The sequence below is a fragment of the Protobothrops mucrosquamatus genome, unplaced genomic scaffold, assembly GCF_001527695.2.
Source record: "Protobothrops mucrosquamatus isolate PMUCROS unplaced genomic scaffold, P.Mucros_1.0 scaffold_257, whole genome shotgun sequence".
NCBI lineage: Eukaryota > Metazoa > Chordata > Lepidosauria > Squamata > Viperidae > Protobothrops > Protobothrops mucrosquamatus.
In genome coordinates, this window is record NW_015386333.1 from 2,929,614 (window position 1) to 2,950,027 (window position 20,414).

General features: G+C 35.5%; 1 protein-coding gene across 1 annotated transcript in view; it reads right to left on the reverse strand.

Moving 5' to 3' along the window:
• Positions 1-18,185, reverse strand: part of MAP3K3 (mitogen-activated protein kinase kinase kinase 3) — a 44,998-nt gene extending 26,813 nt beyond the window's left edge. The window contains exons 1-12 of the mRNA XM_029287228.1: positions 18,176-18,185; positions 14,659-14,846; positions 14,034-14,123; positions 11,821-11,861; positions 9,881-9,980; positions 7,870-7,983; positions 6,833-6,953; positions 5,396-5,529; positions 3,696-3,769; positions 3,277-3,344; positions 2,362-2,454; positions 1,112-1,303 (exon numbers count right to left, since the gene is read on the reverse strand). Of these exons, the coding sequence (XP_029143061.1) occupies positions 1,112-1,303; positions 2,362-2,454; positions 3,277-3,344; positions 3,696-3,769; positions 5,396-5,529; positions 6,833-6,953; positions 7,870-7,983; positions 9,881-9,980; positions 11,821-11,861; positions 14,034-14,123; positions 14,659-14,846; positions 18,176-18,185 (1,225 nt within the window). The remainder of the gene's footprint in view (positions 1-1,111; positions 1,304-2,361; positions 2,455-3,276; positions 3,345-3,695; positions 3,770-5,395; positions 5,530-6,832; positions 6,954-7,869; positions 7,984-9,880; positions 9,981-11,820; positions 11,862-14,033; positions 14,124-14,658; positions 14,847-18,175) is intronic.
• Between the last annotated feature and the right edge of the window lie 2,229 nt (positions 18,186-20,414).

A 20,414-nucleotide genomic window follows, 5' to 3' on the forward strand; every position in this document is an offset into this window, starting at 1 on the left:
AATAATAATAATAATAATAATAATAATAATAATAATAATAATATAGGGTAGGGTAGGGTAGGATAGCTTTATTAGACAACAAAGAATTTGGCTCCAGTGTAGAAGCTCTCAGTATGCATAAAAAGCAACAGAGTAGTAACAATCATAATAATGATATAAATAAGAGGAGCTGGTAAAGAAGATGAGAAGGATAATAATAATATTATAGTCATACAACATGGATATGTGATGTGATGTGTGTATTTAGACTTAAGACAGCACTGTAGGAATTAGGTGTTCAACAGAGAGATGGCACAAGGGAAAAAACTGTCCCTGCTGGGATCCACATTTGATGGCAAGATTAGGAGCCATTTAAAGTTTCTTCACTGTTACCATAATTATCACTGAATATTTCAGCAACAGTGTTTTGTTTTTGTATCTCTGTTGCATAGAATTTAAAGAATATTTACTGAATTTTAATTTAATTTTACCTGATAGTTTCTGCATTGATGTACTGGCCAGCCTAGGGATTTGCATTTACTATTTTTTCTGATTTGCTACAGGATTATTTTTATGCAATTCTTTGAATACTTACCTGAAAGTAAATTACTCAGAGGGTCTTGTTTTGAGAGGCATAAGATTTTATTGAAAGCACAAAATAAGCGAATTTTGGCAAATGTTCTATTTTATTTAGGAGAAGTCCTTATATTTTTTTTATCCTAGCCACTCAAAACCCCTTCCCACCCTGGAATACGATTGAAATAAACTCCCCATTCTCAGTCTACAGAACACACATATACAAAGTGTATATTTTTAATGAATACAGCCTTTCCATAAAAAGTTTGTATCCATTATTCCAAAAGAAAAAACACTTCACACAAATGTTGCTTTTCCAATCATGCAAAATTTCCACTGTGAAAGTTAAAAAAAAGAGGAATTCCATATTTTTCTCCAGACTTTGTACCTCTAGAGCAGTTGCTGTTATGAATTTTATTCCCTCTGTTGAAAAGTCCATCTATTAATGCAAGCAACACAGCATTCTGTGATAATCCTAATGGTTCAATAATGCCAAATATTTTCTATGATCCATTTTGAAATTAGTAAATTCCTGTATCTGGAAGCATCAACTTACATTTAGTTGGGATGTTTCTCTCCTGCACAGTGAGGGTATTCTCACTTTCAGCACTCCACATACGTCCACAGGGGTCTAGATACTGCACTGTCAGACCAAGGTTCTCCCCATTGGTGCTTAAGGAACGGCTTGATGGTACTAGTGTAAAGAGGTTGCCCTGTTGCCGCCGAATGCGGGGAAATGTCCTCCGGCCTGAAGAGTTAACAACCACCGTGAAAACAAGCTAAATACTCCACTCAAAAGACTTAATACAACAAAACAGGAGTGGGGTTAACATTTTGGAAGTTCAAAAAAATACCGAACTTTTGGAATACTGAACACTGAATAGAACACTGAATTTTCAGAAGTTCAATGAAATATACAAAAAATCAAGTGTAATTATTTGCTATGCAAAGGAAGAATAAAAATGAATACACACTGAACAATTCTACCTTAAGAGTGTGCAGACTAATCTTGTATTAACAATGTGCTATATGTACTGGCAGATGAAGGAGAGGAAAACCAAAGTCTTTTTGCTGTTAAAAATGGGTTTCCTTACAAAATCATCTACGAATCAGTTTTAATTGCACAATAAATTATGAATATAAGCACTCTTTTATAGATAACAAAAAGATGTTGCTTATAAGGTATTGCTTTCATTCTCTTAAAACCCTGGAATAGTCAGGAGTTCCACGTCTCAAATTAATGTAGTCCTCCTTTCCTACACATCCTCTTCACGACCTGTTTTCCTTGTTACCTTCTGGGAGAAGGAGGCTTCGTGGTATCCGTAGCAGAACATCCAGATTCAGCCAGAGTTTCGTTCCATGAAACCTTGTGAACTCTCAAGCTTCCTCCTTCCGTTATATATTCAAGATGGACAGTATTTAATATTTATTTGCTACGTATATGTAGGGGTGTGGGTCTATACATATGTTGTTCATAGTATGTTTAGGTGTGTGTCATGTATGTGTTTCACTTTGAGAGCGGGCAACTAAATTTCATTTTTGATGTGTGCCGTTGTGCAAAAAATGACAATAAAGGTTATCTTATCTTATCTTATCTTTTTGAATAAGTGTACTGCAGTAAAACAAGGAGACAAAGTTGTTTTATTGGTATATTTTTCCCTGCTGCCTCCTCCTCCTATTTTCAAGCTATTTAAAAAAAGATGAGGGGAGAAAAGGGGTTGGCAAGTGTGAAGCAGAAAGCTTTTATAGAGAATGTTGTGAAGTAGTAATATTATTGTTAAAATTAAAAAGAGATTGCACACCCACCATCATTATAATCTTTGTACTGCATAGAGACATGGTAACGCCGAGGGTATGTTCCACCTTTCTCAGGTTTATCAAAGATTTGATTCTCACGATCTACAATAAAGAAGCAAAAATGTTACCCTATCAAACATGCATATACAGAGACCCTTTCAGAAAAATATATTTTGCCACAGGTGGTAGGAAGAGAAAAAAAGAGAAATCATTAACTTCACCATGGGAAGACCTCCAATGTAGATCCATGGGAGGTGAAGTGAGAGACTTGGCACTGGGGCATCTGTCTGTCTGTCTGTCTGTCTGTCTGTCTGTCTGTCTGTCTGTCTGTCTGTCTGTCTGTCTGTCTGTCTGTCTGTCTGTCTAAGCGGTGAACATATTCCTTCCTCCTCCTTTTTTCTCCACAACAATCCTGTGAGGTGGGTTGAGCTCAGAGAGTGACTGGCCCATAGTCACCTACCTGGCTTTCAGGGTTAAAGGGGACTTGAACTCAAGGTCAGAATAAACAGAATAGCAGAGTTGGACGGGGGTCTTGGAGGTCTTCTAGTCTAACCCCCTACTCAAACAGGAGACCCTATAACATTTCAGACAAGTGGCTGTCCAATCTCTTCTTAAAGACCTCCCTTAAAAAAAACTTAAAAGGTTTCTCACTTTTTAGCCTGATGTTTTAACCACTAGATCAAAATGGTTCTTAACCACTAAATTCAAACTGTTATTAACAAAAAATGAATCAGAAGTACAGACATGATTTAATTTTTCAGCTATCTCTATTGCCCAGAAGACAGGTGATTGTTAACATCACTAACTACATATTTAAACATTTTTGTTTAGATAAAAATAAATGCAGTAAACATGCAAGTGAAATATGAAAATCCTCTAGTTTCTTTTATTTGCCAACAGCTATCTGTGTAGAAAACATCTCACCTGAGAAATCTTGCCTATTATCTGGAAAGCTCTGGGCTCTGGACATGCAGGATTTTCGGAATGAAAGGCTATTTTGAAAAAGTGGAATAGAAGAACACAATGTTACATGTTATAATGGCATGACTTCCAAAGTATTCTGTGTGTGTGTGTGTGATGTTCTTGTTACATTTTACATTTTTTTAATGATACAGATAAAAATATATAAAACTATTGTGTTATTGTGTAAGAAAATAAACACAAGAATTCAAAAGTCTGCCTATGACATGTTTGTTTATTATGTTCTATCTTATTTCCCCCTCTATATTTTCAGCCTAACTATATAGGCAAAATAGTTAAATATTAATATTTTAGTATTTAAAATAATGGAGAAAAGTTGAAACTACTACAGAATTCCTATCAATAGTTCTTGCTGTCAATACCTTTCTCCTGACTGGCTCAAGGACTGATAACTACCAGATAGGGAATTTTCAGCACTGCTTAAGGGATCCAACATCTAGAACAGAAGATTATATATAGTTAAGTTAAATTTAGCCTACAGCTGAAAGGACAGAATACAAAATTGAGTTCAGAGATTTTAAGTTAATTTCATTAAAACTGACAAAGATGAACTATGTGGGACTTTTTTAGAATCAGGCTCGTGCTCAATTGATAGTATTTCCATCTATTATATTAATGGAAATATCACCATAAGAAAAACTATAGCCTGTAAGTAGCAACCATTTTCATACTCAAGTCAAATGTTTTTTCATTTGGGGGGGCACACTTATGCATGTCCACTTTCCCATTCATTTCTTCTACATATACACATTTTTCCAGTCAATGGTGCTAAGAGAAAGGAAGAGGAGTAGGAGTAGGTTTCTTCTTCCCTCCTAACATCTTGCACAGAAGTACTGAATTGATGGGAAGAAGAAAAGAGACTTGTGGTTTACCTTGTCTCTCAACAAACTTGAAGTGATGTATCTCCTAGCAATGGGAGATAAGTTCTCTCATAACAATGCTATGTAATATTATTAGGTTCTAAATGACAGTGGACCTCAGAAACCTAGTGGACCTAGAGATTTCCTTCTTCCTGATAGCAATGCAGTCCATCCCTTCCATCCCTTCCAAGCAGATAACTAAATCTTAATATGGGAACCCAACAATTTTTGGCATGTCCAGAGGGATGAAGATAGTCCTGAATTTTGCTATCAAATATAGAGTGATTTTCCCCCCATTATAGGTAATTGTGAAAACTATATTGACTCTTACCTCTAACTGATAATGCTGATCAGTTGGAAATGGAAGAAACTGGGGCTTGGCAGGACCTTCCTAACGATACATGAATTTCCTAGCTGTATATAACCAATGCCGCCCCCCCCCCCTTGCAATATACAAATGGTCCCCAGCATGTCAACATTTCTATGAGAAAGCAAAGAATCAATTCCTGAAGCTAACATTAAAGCATAATGTTCAAAAAAGTTAATTCTATAAAATGCAGGTTTACACATACAAACATATATACATATGAAAACATTTGGGCATGGGCTGTAGCTCACTAGTAAGACATGCAGAAGGTCCCATGTTTGAAATCTGGCATCATCACCTAAGACAGTGTTTGCTCTGAAGCCCAAGGCTTCCTAAAGATTTGACTGCAGTTTCCAAACACTTTCCAAAGTTGATGCTGAATTATAATTGTGACTGTAACAGAATGGGGAAATAGTAAATATCCAGGACATAGTTACCTTAATTGCATTTAAGTAACCAAATCCAATCTAATTTTAGTCCAAATTCAATCCACTTTCTGGAGTGAATGATTCCCAACACACTACCAAATGTCAAATGTAGCCATTGGTATAAAGAAAGAGGTACATCCTTGATGCAAAGTAAGAAAAACTCAACTGATATTGAGAGAGCTGTTGCCAATTGGCGTAAGTGGTAACATAGTATGGAGGAAGAAAGATTACTGGTTCACTTTGATCTGTTTGAATGTAAGACAATTTTTTGCTATATAGCATACAAAAAGCTCAGTTGAGGAAATCAATGGACATTGCAGGCTTTATTTTTTAAACATATTTTTATCTCACTTTTTATATTGTATAAATATTTTTATATTGATAAATTCTTTGAACTTTCAACTTACGCTTTGTTCATTGGTCTCTGGTATAAATTCTCCTTCACTGTTTATGCTGGTATAAGACCCCTGGCGAGCAATTCGCTGCTGTCTCTCTGGAACATATCCTGGTGGGGGTGAACTTCGACCTGTATTCTGAGAGCCTGAAGATTTAATTATGCTTATTAAATGGCTGCACAAGATAAAGAACATCTAAAAAAAAGTGATACAAACAAAATACAAGCACCACTACTAGTGGATAGAAGGTCAGTGGCATTTGGACCAACATTAGGAATATGGCCTGAACAATGGATCTTACATAAGAGATATCTGAAAGATTGTCAGGATAATAATTTAATAGCTAAACAGCTTATGTAATTATGTAATGCAATGTAAGATGGATGATGCAATAATAGGAATGACTTGGCAGGTGTGTGTATCCCTTTAAGAGCCTCAGTATAAAAGGGAAGGCTTTTGCTGCTGTGTTCTCTCTTGTCTGTTTCCTGCTGTAATTGCTGTATGTAGGAGTTTGCTGTATCACCACGTGTATGTATTTTGCTCCTAGTGTATATTTGTTGATAGTGTAATATAAACCACCATTTAATACAAACCACTGTTTACTGTATTTACTCCTGGGTTACCTCAGTGTAATAAACGTGTGCATGCTCTGACAAAGATTCTGTATGTGTGATTCATCTGATGATAATTTAAGCAAGCATTCTGACAATGCAGAGTGATGTGACTTTGCAAATGGAAAAAGAGGAAATATGCAAATAAAAATTACAAGAAAAATCTTTAAGAACATCCCCCTTCTTCAAGAATGAATTCATCATCAACAACCTATCCACATGTCACCCAAGGCAGTCTTAGTCAGCAAGGAAGAGTATAAATCTAAAAAGCAATGGCCAAGTTCATAGACATAAGAGACCTGTCCATTTCCTCAGGTTCAATAGATTGAAACTGTTCCCAAATAAGAGGGCAACTCTTCACCCCAGGTGTCTCCACAGGACCTGTACAAATGCTCTAACTGAATGTTCTTCAAAGGGCTTTATAATTAATGATTTAATTGCTTTATATTTTTGTACATTTATTATGGATGAGAGATATTATAGCATATGAAATTAAATTAAATTCATATAGCTAGCACTAGAAGACAGGAAGTTACAAACAGAAAAGCAACTGGAAAGGAAACAGAAGGCAAGGAAGGGAGTTCTCCTATTTTTTGAATTTTTATGGATGTGATTCAGAATGGAAATGGATGGAAATAGCTGCAAAGCCATAGTTTTTAGTTCACATAACTATTAATAGTAGAGATGTGAAGAAGGAAAGAGTGTATATATATAATATTAATATGCACAGAATTGTCCAGGAGCCAAATACATGAAGATAACAAGCCAAAAATAAAAATGTTGGCAGAGCTCAATATTATTTATGGACATTAATACAGCGACAGACTAATACACTCACTGATGGACAGGTGTCTGCTTCGGGTTTCAAGTGGCTGGTAGGCAGTGTTTACATCTCCTGTAGATTGGGAAGTTTTGATTCTGACTTGCTTTGACATCCCAGAATGGGATGAAAGACTGATCTGTTAAAAACAAAGTGAGACTGCTAAGATTTAAACAATTTAGGGTTTGAAGGTTCGAATACTTTAGTTTTAAAACAATGACAATGGAAACAAATAAGCAGGATGGCATTTTTAATCTGTGACTAAAAGTAAAATCAAAATTGTTATTTCTATTTCTGCCAAGGGATTGAAGTATACAATATCATGGTAAATTCAGAATATTAATCTTGAGCTAGACAAATACTGGATAGGAACTATAGTTGGAGCGCTATGGAAATCTGGATCTGAGTTACTAACGATTTTTCACTGTAATATTAAAATTAATGAGGGATATATTGTTATCAAAGATTCCATGATATATGTGCAAGTTTATAACTTTTATTTTATCAAATATGACATATAGATAAATTCAAACTGAGGTTCAAAGGTTTTCTGAAACAGAATTCTCAGTAGTTTACAGTCTAAATATTATCTGAATTTGGTAGGCACTAGTAGAAGCAATTGGCAAATTGCCTGTAGCCCTTATAAGTAAAAATGGCATTTTTCAAGCAGAAAATTACTTCTTAAACAGTGAAAGATATATAATCATATGCTAAATTTTAAATTATTTTAGCATTTAAGTTAATTCTACTATGACAGGAGGAATTAATCTATCTTCGAGTTACTGGGGATTATAACTCTCATAAATCCTAAAATTAATGTTATCAGCAAACAAAAAAGTGAATGAACTCAAACTAATGCATTCTACATTGTAGAATTAATAGTTAAATTGTTAAGAGATTCAAGACTTAATAAGGTTTTAAATATATGTATTGGTAGGAACTAAAGATCACAGCACAACCTGAAAATGTGGGGGACTGAAAATCAATCAATCAATCATTGCAATATTTGAGGTAGAAAATATGAAACTGAAATAGATTCCATTGCTTTTACTCACATGATTTTTATCCTGAGACAGCAGCAATATTCTAAGACTTTTCACATTTGAGCTTCGGTCTAACAGATCTATTGCCTTATCAAGATCATCCTGACTTTTCAAAGGAATAGATAACTGCAAAGAATAGAGACAATAGAGTTCATAAAGGTGCATTCCATTTTAAATTCTGAATAGCAACAAGGGAACACTTGTTGAACAAGGGTACAGCAAGGCCACACTGACTCTTATACTGCTTTATGTAAATAGATTTGGTATAACCAGAATTTATGTAAGGAAAACATATATAAGCTATAAAAGGGCAATGCTATTTCTTCAGGTATACTTTGAACTGCATTTATTTTGCATGAAGGAAACAATTCTATTATCACCTTTATAACTTAAAGTTATTTCTACATGCATTTCCCTAACTGATCTCCAGAAAATCTTCTATTCCTCTGAATTTATTTTAAGAAGAGTGTGGAAAAGAGATGAATTAAATTTTAATACTAAAAATCAGTTTAGCAATTTCAAATTTTTAAGCTGGTTTCCATGTATTTTCCAATTATACTTTTTTTTCAATAAGTAAAGACCTCTTCAACTTGACACTTTCTGTATTATCTGAACTACATGCTAGAAGGGAATCTGTTTCATAATAATTTTATTAAATGTAAAAAGCAGATTAATTCCCAACACATTTGGAGGACACTCAATATAGAAAGCAACTGCATTTTATAACATAAAATATGAAAATACAAAAGCAAAAAGTAGGGGACAACAGTAGAGAAAAGGAAAACAAAAAAAGTGTGTAGAAAGGGTGGGGGAGAAACAAAAGGCATTGACTTCCAAGTCTCTTTGTTGCAGCAAAATCAGACATTAAAATCAAATCTCAATTTTTTACATTTCTATAGTAATATGCACTAGCCATTTTTGTATCGGCAAATGAGTCTAATCCAGGGGTGTCAAACTGTCGGCCCATGGGCCGGATACATCATTCCAAAACCACGCCCACCTGTTGCGAGTTTGACACCCCTGGTCTAATCAGTAAAACCCAAATCATAATATCATTTTTTTCTACCTCACACACAAAGTCCAGAAGTGGTTTCCAAGAAGAAACAAAAATACTTATGTTCTTTTCTTTTATCAGCACAGTCAATTTGGCCATCTCTGCTAATTCCATCAGCTTTTATAACCATTGGTCCATGGTAGGAATCGAGGCATTCTTCCTCTTTTGTGCATAGAGCAATCTTGCTGTCCTCACCATATATAAAATCAGAGTTCCATTTTTTTTCCAGTTCTCTTTCCAATAAACTCAGAAGGAAAGTTTGTGATTTAATCTTTATGTTCACTTTAAGATTTTTTTTGCATTAATATATGAATCCTACCCCAATATTTCTTAGTCTTATCACATGTCCACCATAAATGATAAAAAGTCCCTTCTTTACATTTACATTTCCAACATTCATTTGAAATACCTTTATACATTCTAAATAACTTATCTGGTGTTAAATACCAGTGATACATCATTTTGTAAAAAAATTCTTTTAGGTTATAATTTAATGTGAATCTCTCCTACTTCCTGAAAGGATCATTAATGTATTGATCCTCTCAAATGCTCCATTTATTTGAAAACTAATTATTCTCTTTGGTAAAATTCCCTTAAATGAAACTTTAAATATAATTAGTTATCTGTCTGAAAACCAGGAACTGCAATTATTCCAGACATTGTTAAAGCCAATACAATTTTTCAGAAAACTGGAGCTGTACAAATCATTTTCGAGAGTCACAAGTACTATTTGGAGGGGGGGTGTTTGGTGCCACAGACTTACATTTTCTGAGCAGGTATTTACATGTACCCAGGGCTTTTTTTCTCATAGAACGCCCAGAACGGAGTTCCGGCACCTTTTTGGGATGGAACCTTGTAGGGTAGGCAAGGCAGGTTGTATGACGTGTGTGAGTTCTGGCATCTTTTTTTTTTTTTTTTTTTTTAGAAAAAAAGCACTGCATGTACCAAAGATATATAATAAGTTAGTACCTCATTATTCATGTAGTAAAGATCCAGTGGCTGCCCAAAAGCTGTTTTCACTTTCTGCTGAACATCTTCATAGCGGACAGGCCGGATAAAGGGGATGATTCTGGATGGGACACCAAAATAATGATTATGGCAGCAAAGTGGGCTCTAGATAGTTCATGTAACAAAATGGTTTGGACAGTGTATCAAACTTTTTTTCTGCTTTCTTCTAAATTGTTAATATAACAATGTTCTTTGCTAATATTCATAAATTCTCTCTACTTTATTTTTACAGGCAGTCCCTCCATCTTGGATTCTGTTATTTATGTAATTTTTAACCTTTAATAGTAAAAGAAAAAACAAAAGTTTCAGTATAGATCAAATTCAGCTTAAACAAGATAACTGCAAAAGAGTCAGATTAGCTTATATTGGGGCAATGATAGGTTTTTTTGGCATTTGGGGTCACTGAATTTGAAGTGAAACACTCAAGATGTGAGCGAAGTGATGACTTTCAGCTTTAATTCAAGAGGTTTGACAAAAGTGCAGCTGTTAACCATTGAGAAATTACAGCCATTTTAACACATATACCTGCCCTCCCAGTTTTGGTGTCTCATAAATGATGGGACAAATGGCTGTCAAGCAGTTTCATGACCAGGTGTGACCTGTTCCCTCATTAGTCCATGGCAAATCAAAGAGCTAAAGGTCTAGTTTCGAGTGTTACATTTGGTAGCTGTTCACTGGAACATTCAACATGAGGTCCAAAGAGATGTTTATGCGCTATCATTAGGCTGAAAAAAAACCAAATTAAATCCATCAGAGAGATAGCAAAAATATTGGGAGTGGCCAAAACAACAGTTTGCCATTCTTAAAAAGAAGGAATTAACTGGCAGGCTCAGCAACACCAAAAGGCCTGGAAGACCACTGAAATGGATGACTGCAGAATTCTGTCAGTGGTGAAGAAAAACTCTTTCGCAATGTCTAGCCAAGTCCAGCCAAGTACAATCAAATGACAGCTTCATGAGAGTAAATCACTGATAACACTCAAGAAGATAAAGGCCAGATTAGACTTTGCCACTTAAAAAAGCCTGCCCAATTCTGGAATAAGATTCTTTGGACTAATGAAATGAAGAATGATGGGAAAAATCTGGAGAAGAAAAGGAACAGCTCATGACCCAAAGCATACCACATCATCTGTCAAACATGGTGGAGGCAGTGTTATGATATGGTCATGTATGGCTGCCAGTGAAACCAGGTCAATGGTGTTTATTGGTGACTTGAGTGCTGATAAAAATAGGAGGATGAAATCTAAGTGTACAAGGCTGTATTCTCTGCTTAGATTCAACCAATTGCTGAAAACTGATAGGACGCTGATGGATAATGACACAAAATATATAGCAAAAGCAACCCAAGAGTTTCTCTAGGTAAAAAAAAGGGGATATTCTTCACTGGCCGAGTCAGTCACTTGATCTTGGTGCAACAGAAGGTTCACTTACTGAAGGCATGACTGAAGACAGAAAGATCCACAAACAAACAACAGCTAAAGGCAACTGCAGTAAAGGTGTGGCAAAGCATCTCAAAGGAGGAAACTCAACATTTGTCCTTTATATGGGTTCCAGAAATTCAGGCATTGACTGCAAAGGATTTTTATCCAACAATAAAAAAAAACAATTCTTGTATTTGTAGTTACATTAGTTTGTTGTTTATGAGCCACCAAAATGGGAGTGGGTGTATTAAAATAGCTGTAATTTCTCAATGATTAATGCCACACTTTTGTCAAACCCCATGAATTAAAGCTAGAAGTCTTCCCTTCACTCATATCTTGAGGGTTTCATTTCAAATACAATGTGGTGGTGTACAGAGGCCAAATGCCAAAAGACTTATCATTGACCCAATATACAAACCTGACTGTGTATCTGAATTGCAGTAAAGTATGTAAAAAGAAAGAACAAAAATCAAAGTCTTACCGCCTTTCTCCATTATGTTCAAACTTTATCCTGATGTCATTCTGCCAAAATAAAATTATTCATATTACCTATTAAATACTTTGATAATTTTATTCAGTGCATCATAAAAGCATCTAAGAGGATATTTTATCATTTAAAGTCACCCAGCATAAAACCCAATAAAACAATTAAAATCATATACAGCGCAGGCTAAGACAATTGTAACAACAACAAGAAACCACAACAGAGTCCCCCAAAATACATAGTTCTAGACCTGAAACCAAAGCCAGGTTTAAAAGTCTTCTAGAACCCCAGTAGGAAGGGTACTGTCTGTAACTTTGGGTGGGGGGTCTGTTTCAAAGGGCAGGGATTAAGACAGAGAAGGTATACTTCCTGAGTACCTAAGATGACAACGTTTAATAGTAGGGACATGGAGCAGACCACTCTTCTGGAATCTACCAAGTGGGCAGAGACAATTGGAGATAGACAGATTCTCAGGTGTCTAGACCTTAAGTCATGCAAGGCTTTATAGTTAATAACTAGCAGTTTGAATTGCACTTGGAAGTTGACTGGCAACCAATGCAGATCTCTTAGCAGTAGTGCCACATGGATATATCCAAAAGTGCCTGTTACTGTTTGTGCCATTGCAGAAGCTGTAGCTTCTGGATTGAAGAGAAGCCCCATGTAGAACACACTGCAATAGTCTAGTCACCAGGGCATGAGTAACTGTCTGAAGAACTTCTGATTATTTATTTATTTGTTTATTAAATATATATGCTGCCATCTTACCTAAATGTAACTCTAGGCAGCTTACAACAAATAAAAGCAACAAGATAATATTACAACATTAAAACAATAAATATTAACACTAAAATTGACTTAAAATTAACAAAGATGAAAATGAAGAAAAGAGGGAAATAAAATGCACAAGGGGAGGGAGGTAGAAAGGGCACAACTAGCACACAAGATGAATCTATACGAAGGCCTTCCTGGCCACAATTACACCAGCTGTTTTATTTTATGATTAGATTAATTATCACCAACCCAATTCAGTGTATCTGACACTTTCTTGTTCAGATGAGCAAACGATATCAATTCTAATATTTCTCGCCAAAAATGCTTTCTTAGTTTAACATTTCTTGTAAAATCCAAGTAGTTTCTAGCAATAGCAATATACTTAGATTTATATATCATTTCAGAGTGCTTTACAGCCCTCTCTAAGTGGTTTTACAGAGTCAGCATATTGCCCCCAAAATCTGGGTCCTCATTTTACCCACCTCGGAAGGATGGAAGGCTGAGTCAACCTTGAGCTAGTGAGATTCGAACTGCCAGCAGCCTGCAATGCTGCATTCTAACCACTGTGCCATTATACAATGTGCTCTAGATGGGGCTGCTCTTAAACAGTATCCAGAAGATGTAATTGGTCCAGAATGCAGCAGTGCTGGCAGTTATGCATTGTGGTGCACTCATGTTACACTTTTACAATTAGCTATACTAGCTTCAAATGTTTTTCTAGCTGCAATCCAAGAGTCTGTTTGTCCCCTATAAAGCCTGTCGTGGCATAGGGGCAGGTTATTTGTGGGACCTATTTTCTCAATTGTTTCTACCCATCCTGTAGATCTAGGAGAGGCATTGTATTAGCCCGTGAATTAAAGAATATTACCTCGTGGGATCCAGGAACAGGCTTTTTGTGTCACAGCACCTGACAGATTAGGTTGGCCCTAACGCTCCTGCTTTTCAGAAAACACTGAAGACATGGATGTGTTCCCAGGCATTAGAATCAAACTGTTTGTTGGAGTATGTTATTGTTCCATAGGTAGCAAATTGATTTTGTACCCTGGCTGTCATTAATGTTTGATGTTATATAATATTATGTTAGCTGCCCAGAATTCCTGCTGTGAGATGAGCAGCCACATAAACTGAATGAATGAATAAAACCCTGCATGCTACCTGTAACAATTACTTCTATCAAGATAGAGTCCCAAATTTTCTTTCAGAGTATCTCATATATTTACTTCTGGATATAACACAAGATCTGAAACTCAGGTATGCTTTTCTATTTGAAGAAATCCAGAAAAATGCTGCTTTTCATTTTATTCTTTCAAATTAATGCTATTTGTGCTACTGTAAAAGGTATACTACTGGCTGAACAGTAAACTATTGAATTAGCTTTTTAGGTGATTTAAAAAAAACATTTAACAGTGAACATTAGAAGAGAAAACAATTTGTTTTACCTGTGACTTTTTTTCCTCTACTGCAAGACTACTTTGTTTTCTTATCATAAGGTTGCTTAGGAGACCTGGGCTGCTGGCACTGTGTTTTTTCTTAAAGAGGGAAAAAACTCAATTATTTATTTAGAAGAGAAAAATTCAAAGTTGTATGATATGTGAATGAGAAGTGTAAGGATGAGTGTGTAAAATGGAAAGAATAGGTTTGTGAAACAATCTTAAAGGTACATGGTAGGAAGTATCTGAGCATGGAGAGAGAAGGATGGAAGATATATGCACATCTGTGGAGATATTTTGGGGGAGAATGGAATGGTTAATACGTGGAATATTTTCCCATGACAATATTCCCAATTTCTTGAGAATGGCACAGCTATGACTTGACCATAGTACACGGTAGTAGTATTATCCATCTCTCTTGAATTACCTTTGATAACACGCTCTATTTCCTCCAAATTGAAAATAAGTATGATAGAACCTTTGGGTTCTTCAAGGCATTGGAGGAGAGTAAAATATGTTACTGAGTATAGCTGCAGAAAGGTAATGGGACTGGAGGAATTAATTCCTGAGCAATGTTTCTATTAGCCAAACATATGTATGATAAGCAAGGTTCTACTTCTCAGGAAGGTATTACCTGTCTATTGGAATGTGGAGAATCTTTGTTCTTCATGCTATCAAAACCAGACAATCTGGGACGCCGGCTCATTTGGAGGGCAACCAAGTCCTTCATGATAGAATTCAAAGCCTCCTGTTCATCTGAAATAAAAACAAGGATTTCCAATGACTGGCCAATTTTGGGAAAGGAAAGTTTCCTCCTCCCCACTGTTTTGTATATTATTTATTACAATTATTTATCTTCTGACAATATAACAATCTCCCCCAAACAGCTGGCAAGTAACATAAAGGATAATAAATATTTTTATCATATTATATTAACAAAAACCCTCTCTTAGGATATTTCTAATATTTGCATGTCCAATAAATTTACAGTATACCAATCTCTCCCCAGATCGGGCAGGACCATTTTTAATTTTTCTCCCTTCTTGCTTGCATTGTGTCTAATCATCACTAAATTACACAGGTAGCCCTCAATGTATGACTGGTCGCTTAGCAACCATTTGAAGTTACAACCTATCTGAAAAGGGGACTTAGGATCTGGACCAGAGGTTCCAATGCTCACTGCTCCCCCACAATCATGTAATAGCACTTTGGGTGCTCACAAACACAGCTGCATTTTACAGCCATTTGCAGTATCCCATGGTCACGTGACCATGTTTCACAACACTTTTGCGGAAAAACTAGCACTTACCTCCAGTTTGGCAAAACTGTTCTATAGTAAACCATAGGTTTCTCTTAATGACCGTGGCATTTGCTTAATGGCCGTGTCTACTTAACAACAGATGCAAACATGTCATAAAATCAGATTGATCATGTGACTGACCAATTTTATGACCATTATAACTTACGATTGCAATCAATGCACAGATTCCATTACAGTTATAATTCAAGGACTACTCATATTACTATATGAGTACTATAAAGATCTGTCCTTTCTCAAAAATATTTATCTAGTTTGGGTATAGAAGCAAAGACCCAAAACAAATATTTTCTTATATTAATATTACATTAAAAAAATTGGAACATTACAATCTGTGAAAAAGTTCATAACTTGGGAGTATTGAAGGAAAAATATTATCATGTATTCATGGAATATTAGTAATAATTGGATTAACAAAATTTGTCAACTTTCAGTCTTGAAATTAACTTTTTACTGAAGGAGAATCAAGAAGGAAAAGAGAATAAATATATTTCTATATAGCCTAGGTTTAATTCAGTGCTTATTCATTAAATTATTAAATCATTATATTGCAATTAATAAAACAATGTAATTTTAATAGTCTGAAAAGTGGGTTTTCTTTAATTTTATAGATGTAGATATGTAGATATAAATAGAGATATAATTTAAGTACAGATTTTTTTCTCAGAGTTATGTGTAGTTTAGTTTTTGTATTTTATGAAGTTTTTTAGATTTACTGAAGTTTTTGGTCTCCCCGCCTTTTTCTTTCCTTGATAATTATTTGTATTTTTTCTTCTCTCACTAAGTAGCTACTTTATATAATAGGTTAATTTTCTTTTTTAAAAGTGGATAGTCATTTATACAATGATAATATAATAATATTGTTATTTAGTTTAAATATAACTTTGCAAAATAATAATAACAATACATTAAAACTTATATTCCTTGGAAAAAAGCTTGGGTGAAGAGCCAGGTCTTCACAGGTCTTCTAAACCAGGGATTCTCAACTCCTGAGCCATGGCCCGGTACTGGACTGCAGCCTATTCGGAACCAGGCCACAGAAGCAGCGAGCGAGCATGCAAGCGCATAAAGCTCCATTTGCACGAGCGGTGGACACGCCCATGAGCGCATGAAGCTCCATTTGTGTGAGCGGAGGATGTGTGTGCCCACCGCTTGTGCAAATAGAACTGGGTGCAAGCGTGCGCGTGCCTGCTGCTCACACAGAACCATCCTCTCTCTCCCCACACTGGTCCACCAAGCTGGAAAGTTTGAGGATGGCTGTTCTAAATGACAACAGAAGGGGGGCCATTCAGATCTTTGGGGGAACCTCGTTCCAGAGGACAGCTGCTACCTACAGAGAAGGTAGCAAATTCTGCAGGCAAGAAGAAACACCCAATGCTGTTTCATTTAGGCTTTAATGGTCTTATATAAATTGAGTATATAGACTACTTCTTTTACTTAATCACAGCATGTAAATCTAATCAAATAGATCAGAACTGCCCTTATTTTAAATGAGAAATTCAGCCATAAGTCAGTAAGCAATGCCTGCTCCATCTCCACACATTGAGGAACAGAGAAAGCAAATCATTTCCTGCTTATAAGAATGTCAAATTTATTTATTTTAATTTATAATACTTACAACTTGCTCCAGTCCCAAGAGTCTGTATGATGTATCACATCACACAAAGGAAAAGTTAAAAATATTATATTCAAATCAACATTAAAAAACAAAACAGATTTTAATAAAAATATTAAGATTTTTAATAGGTGCATATAATCAGTCAGCTGATACCAAAAGCTCAAGGAAATTAAATAGCTTTAACATGTTTACAGAACATTTCATAAAGAGAAGCTACTAAAGATTAGTCATGCCATCTTATATCTTATGAATCTTATGAGAGAGGAAACTTTCACCAGGATCTCTTTCAGACTCAATTGTTGCAAGACATTGCCTGAAATATCTTGCTGCAATACCATTTGGGATTTTAAAGATAATGACCTGCTGGATGAATTGGTCCCAAAAGGCCATCAACAATCAATGCAGCATTTTGCAAAAGCAGCTTCCAGATCATTTCCAACTGAATGGTGATCAAAGTATGAATTCAAGAGTTGAGATCACCTGTCCAGCTAAGCTTCAACTGGTGCATCAATGAAAGCTAGGCAAAGGCTCCCACAAATCCCAAATCACTTTTTTTGTGAGGTGGAGGCAGCATGACCCCATCCAAAATAACTACTATATTGGGCCTCGTGCTATTAAAATGCCCAAATATCTACTGACCACTAGCAATTTGGTAGGATTACATCCAAACTTGTTTTATCCACTCCATGTCATAATGATTTTCAGGTACCCATTAAAGATTTCATTTCTAACATTTTAGACTTACAACAATCCTCATGCCATGGCCTGATTCAGGGGAGGAGGAGGAGGAGGAGGAGGAGGAGGAGGAGGAGGAGGAGGGGGAACTATGACCATCTGACGGGGATGGTATGTCTCCCTTGGAATGTTTGAAGAGGCCAGGGGCTGAGGATGATTTTGTCCCAGGCCCCTCTGGCATTGGGGGAGGTGGTTCACCGGGCAGAGAGTTGCCTGCCCTCACAAACACAGGGGAGGATTGGCTGCTGACAGGAAGGAGTGCTGATAGGCAGCAGATCCCCTCTGATGAGGAACAGCTGCCTCCCCCACTTGATCCAAGGGCATGGAGAGCGGAGCGTAGGCAAGCTCAGAGAAGGGCTGCAAGGCTACTCGGGAGAAGGTTGCCCCATCCTCTCACAAGGAACACCTGGAGTGGATTGACTTAAGGATAAGCCATGGGAAGTTAGTCTTTGCCAGGAACAATTGTTTGGTTTGGCTTACACTCCCCCATCTTTGACTTGTGCTTTTTGCCTTGCCTTGAAAATTGCCTTTTGCCTTGTACCTTGCCCTTGCCTTGAGGACTACCTTTTGTCTTGTGCCTTGACTTTATCCTGTGGATAAAGTTTGCCTCATGAATTCGCTCACCCGAGTGTACTGGACTTGGGATTCTGGATCTTGTCCTTTGAGCATGCTCCTACTCTGTGGACTTTCTTTGTTATATATGGGCTGTTGTTTGGGGAACTGAGGGTGGCTGTCTTCAGGGTAGCATGAGGTGGAGCCTTACCAATCATTGGAGGGCTGTTTGTTGGAACATTTACTTAGAGCAATAAAGATCTCTCTAGAGGCCTGCTTTCCCCTGATGACCAGGGTCAAAACACCTCATTGCATTGTTATAGAAAAAGAATGAGTAAATAATTGTGCTGTTAGAAATAAAATAACATATAACTAAAATCATTATATATAAGACACACAAAAACATGTTGGATGTCTTAAAGTTATGTTCTGAAAAAATACATTAAATTTTCAGACAATTTTATATTTTTGGATATCCATTTTACTGAACTATATACGGTACTTATTATATGGATGTTGGCAACTGGATATTTCATTATTAATAGATAGTTAAGGTACGTTTATGGCTCCAATTAGTGGGCAGAAAACATTGTGTTATCTGTGATTTATGAACAAGTTACTTTTATAGATTATATGTTGACAATTACAAAGAAATATAGTCTTCCTGTATTGAAATTTTGTATTAAATTTTATATACATAGACATTTACTCATACAATTGTATTTTTATTGCTTTTTTACTTTCACTATTATTTTATTTTTATTCTTTGTTCTGTTTATGTAAATAAATAACAGGAAAAAAGAGAGCTCAATGTTATCACTCACTTGGTCCAGAGTAGTGATATATATTTGAATGTCATCAGCCTATCAGCAATATCTCATTCCTAAAAAACAGATGATTGATTAATTCCAGTCATTTCATGTAGATGTTAAACAACATGAGGGAAAAGTCTGCAGAACCCTGTACCAAAATTCCTGTAGACACAAGTACATCTTTGTGAAAAATGTAAAACAGTTGTAACTAATTAATATTCAGTTAATTTAAATAGAAAATTTAACTATTACATATCTTTTGATTGAAGCTCTTGTGGAACCTTTTAAAAATGTATTCTGGGAAACAGAACACAAGTCAATTAGAAATATTTTGAAAAGGACATAGCAATAATGGTAGGAAAATACTTTTTAACTGGCATTTCATGGCTTTTTTTAGAAAATACTAGTGTTGATGACTTCTAATTCATATAAAACTGAAATTAATATCAGCATAATAAAATGTAACTTTGAAAAATATTTCCTTATGTAGGGGAACTGGATTATGCGTTATGTATTGTATATGACTCATGAAATATCATGATCTAATTCAACTTCTAGAGTAAAACTTTATGACTTTGGAAAGTTAATTAAGAAATGACTACAAATGAAGGCTTGGCAACACTGAACAATGCTGAAAGGCAGATTTTTTTTGTAAAATGTTCAGTAGATCTAGGGAAATAGTTCTGCTTTTGCTGGAATGCTGTTGTCCAGGAAATTCTTCTCATGTTTTAAAAGCCATGCTCCACTTTATATTATTGAGGAAAAGGGAATTAGTATTTATGAGAAAGTTATAGTACAGTATCAAATATTTATTCTGAGAGTTAGATGGGCGGTACCTAAATTTGATTAATAAATAAATACAATTTACAAATCAGTATTTGTTCTGGATAAGTGTTAACCAAATTAAACAAGTGCTACTTGTAGAATTATATGAAGAGAAAGCATAATGCCAATATGTTAGTACATGAAAAAATTGAACACATTAATTTATTCTTCTAATCTAGATTTATTTAAATGCACCTTGGAAATTATTGTAATTTAACAAATTTTAATCATTAGTATTGTAAGAGACTGAATTATTCATGAACAATCCAATACATATTTACTTAGATTGTTCCTGTACATGACCAAGTCAAGCTTTCTCATCGCACCCCCAGGTTTCAGCTCCTTCACAATAATCAGCTAGTCTAGCCAATACATTTCTAAAGCCAGTCTTGGACAGGAAATCAGGATATCATCAGTATTTATTAAGTTGGAAATTTTCCAACCATTAAATGAGGGGGAGAAAAAAACTTTATGACAATGGCCACTGTAATATTTATTAATATAAAAGTTAAAGAAGAAAGGAGCAAGTA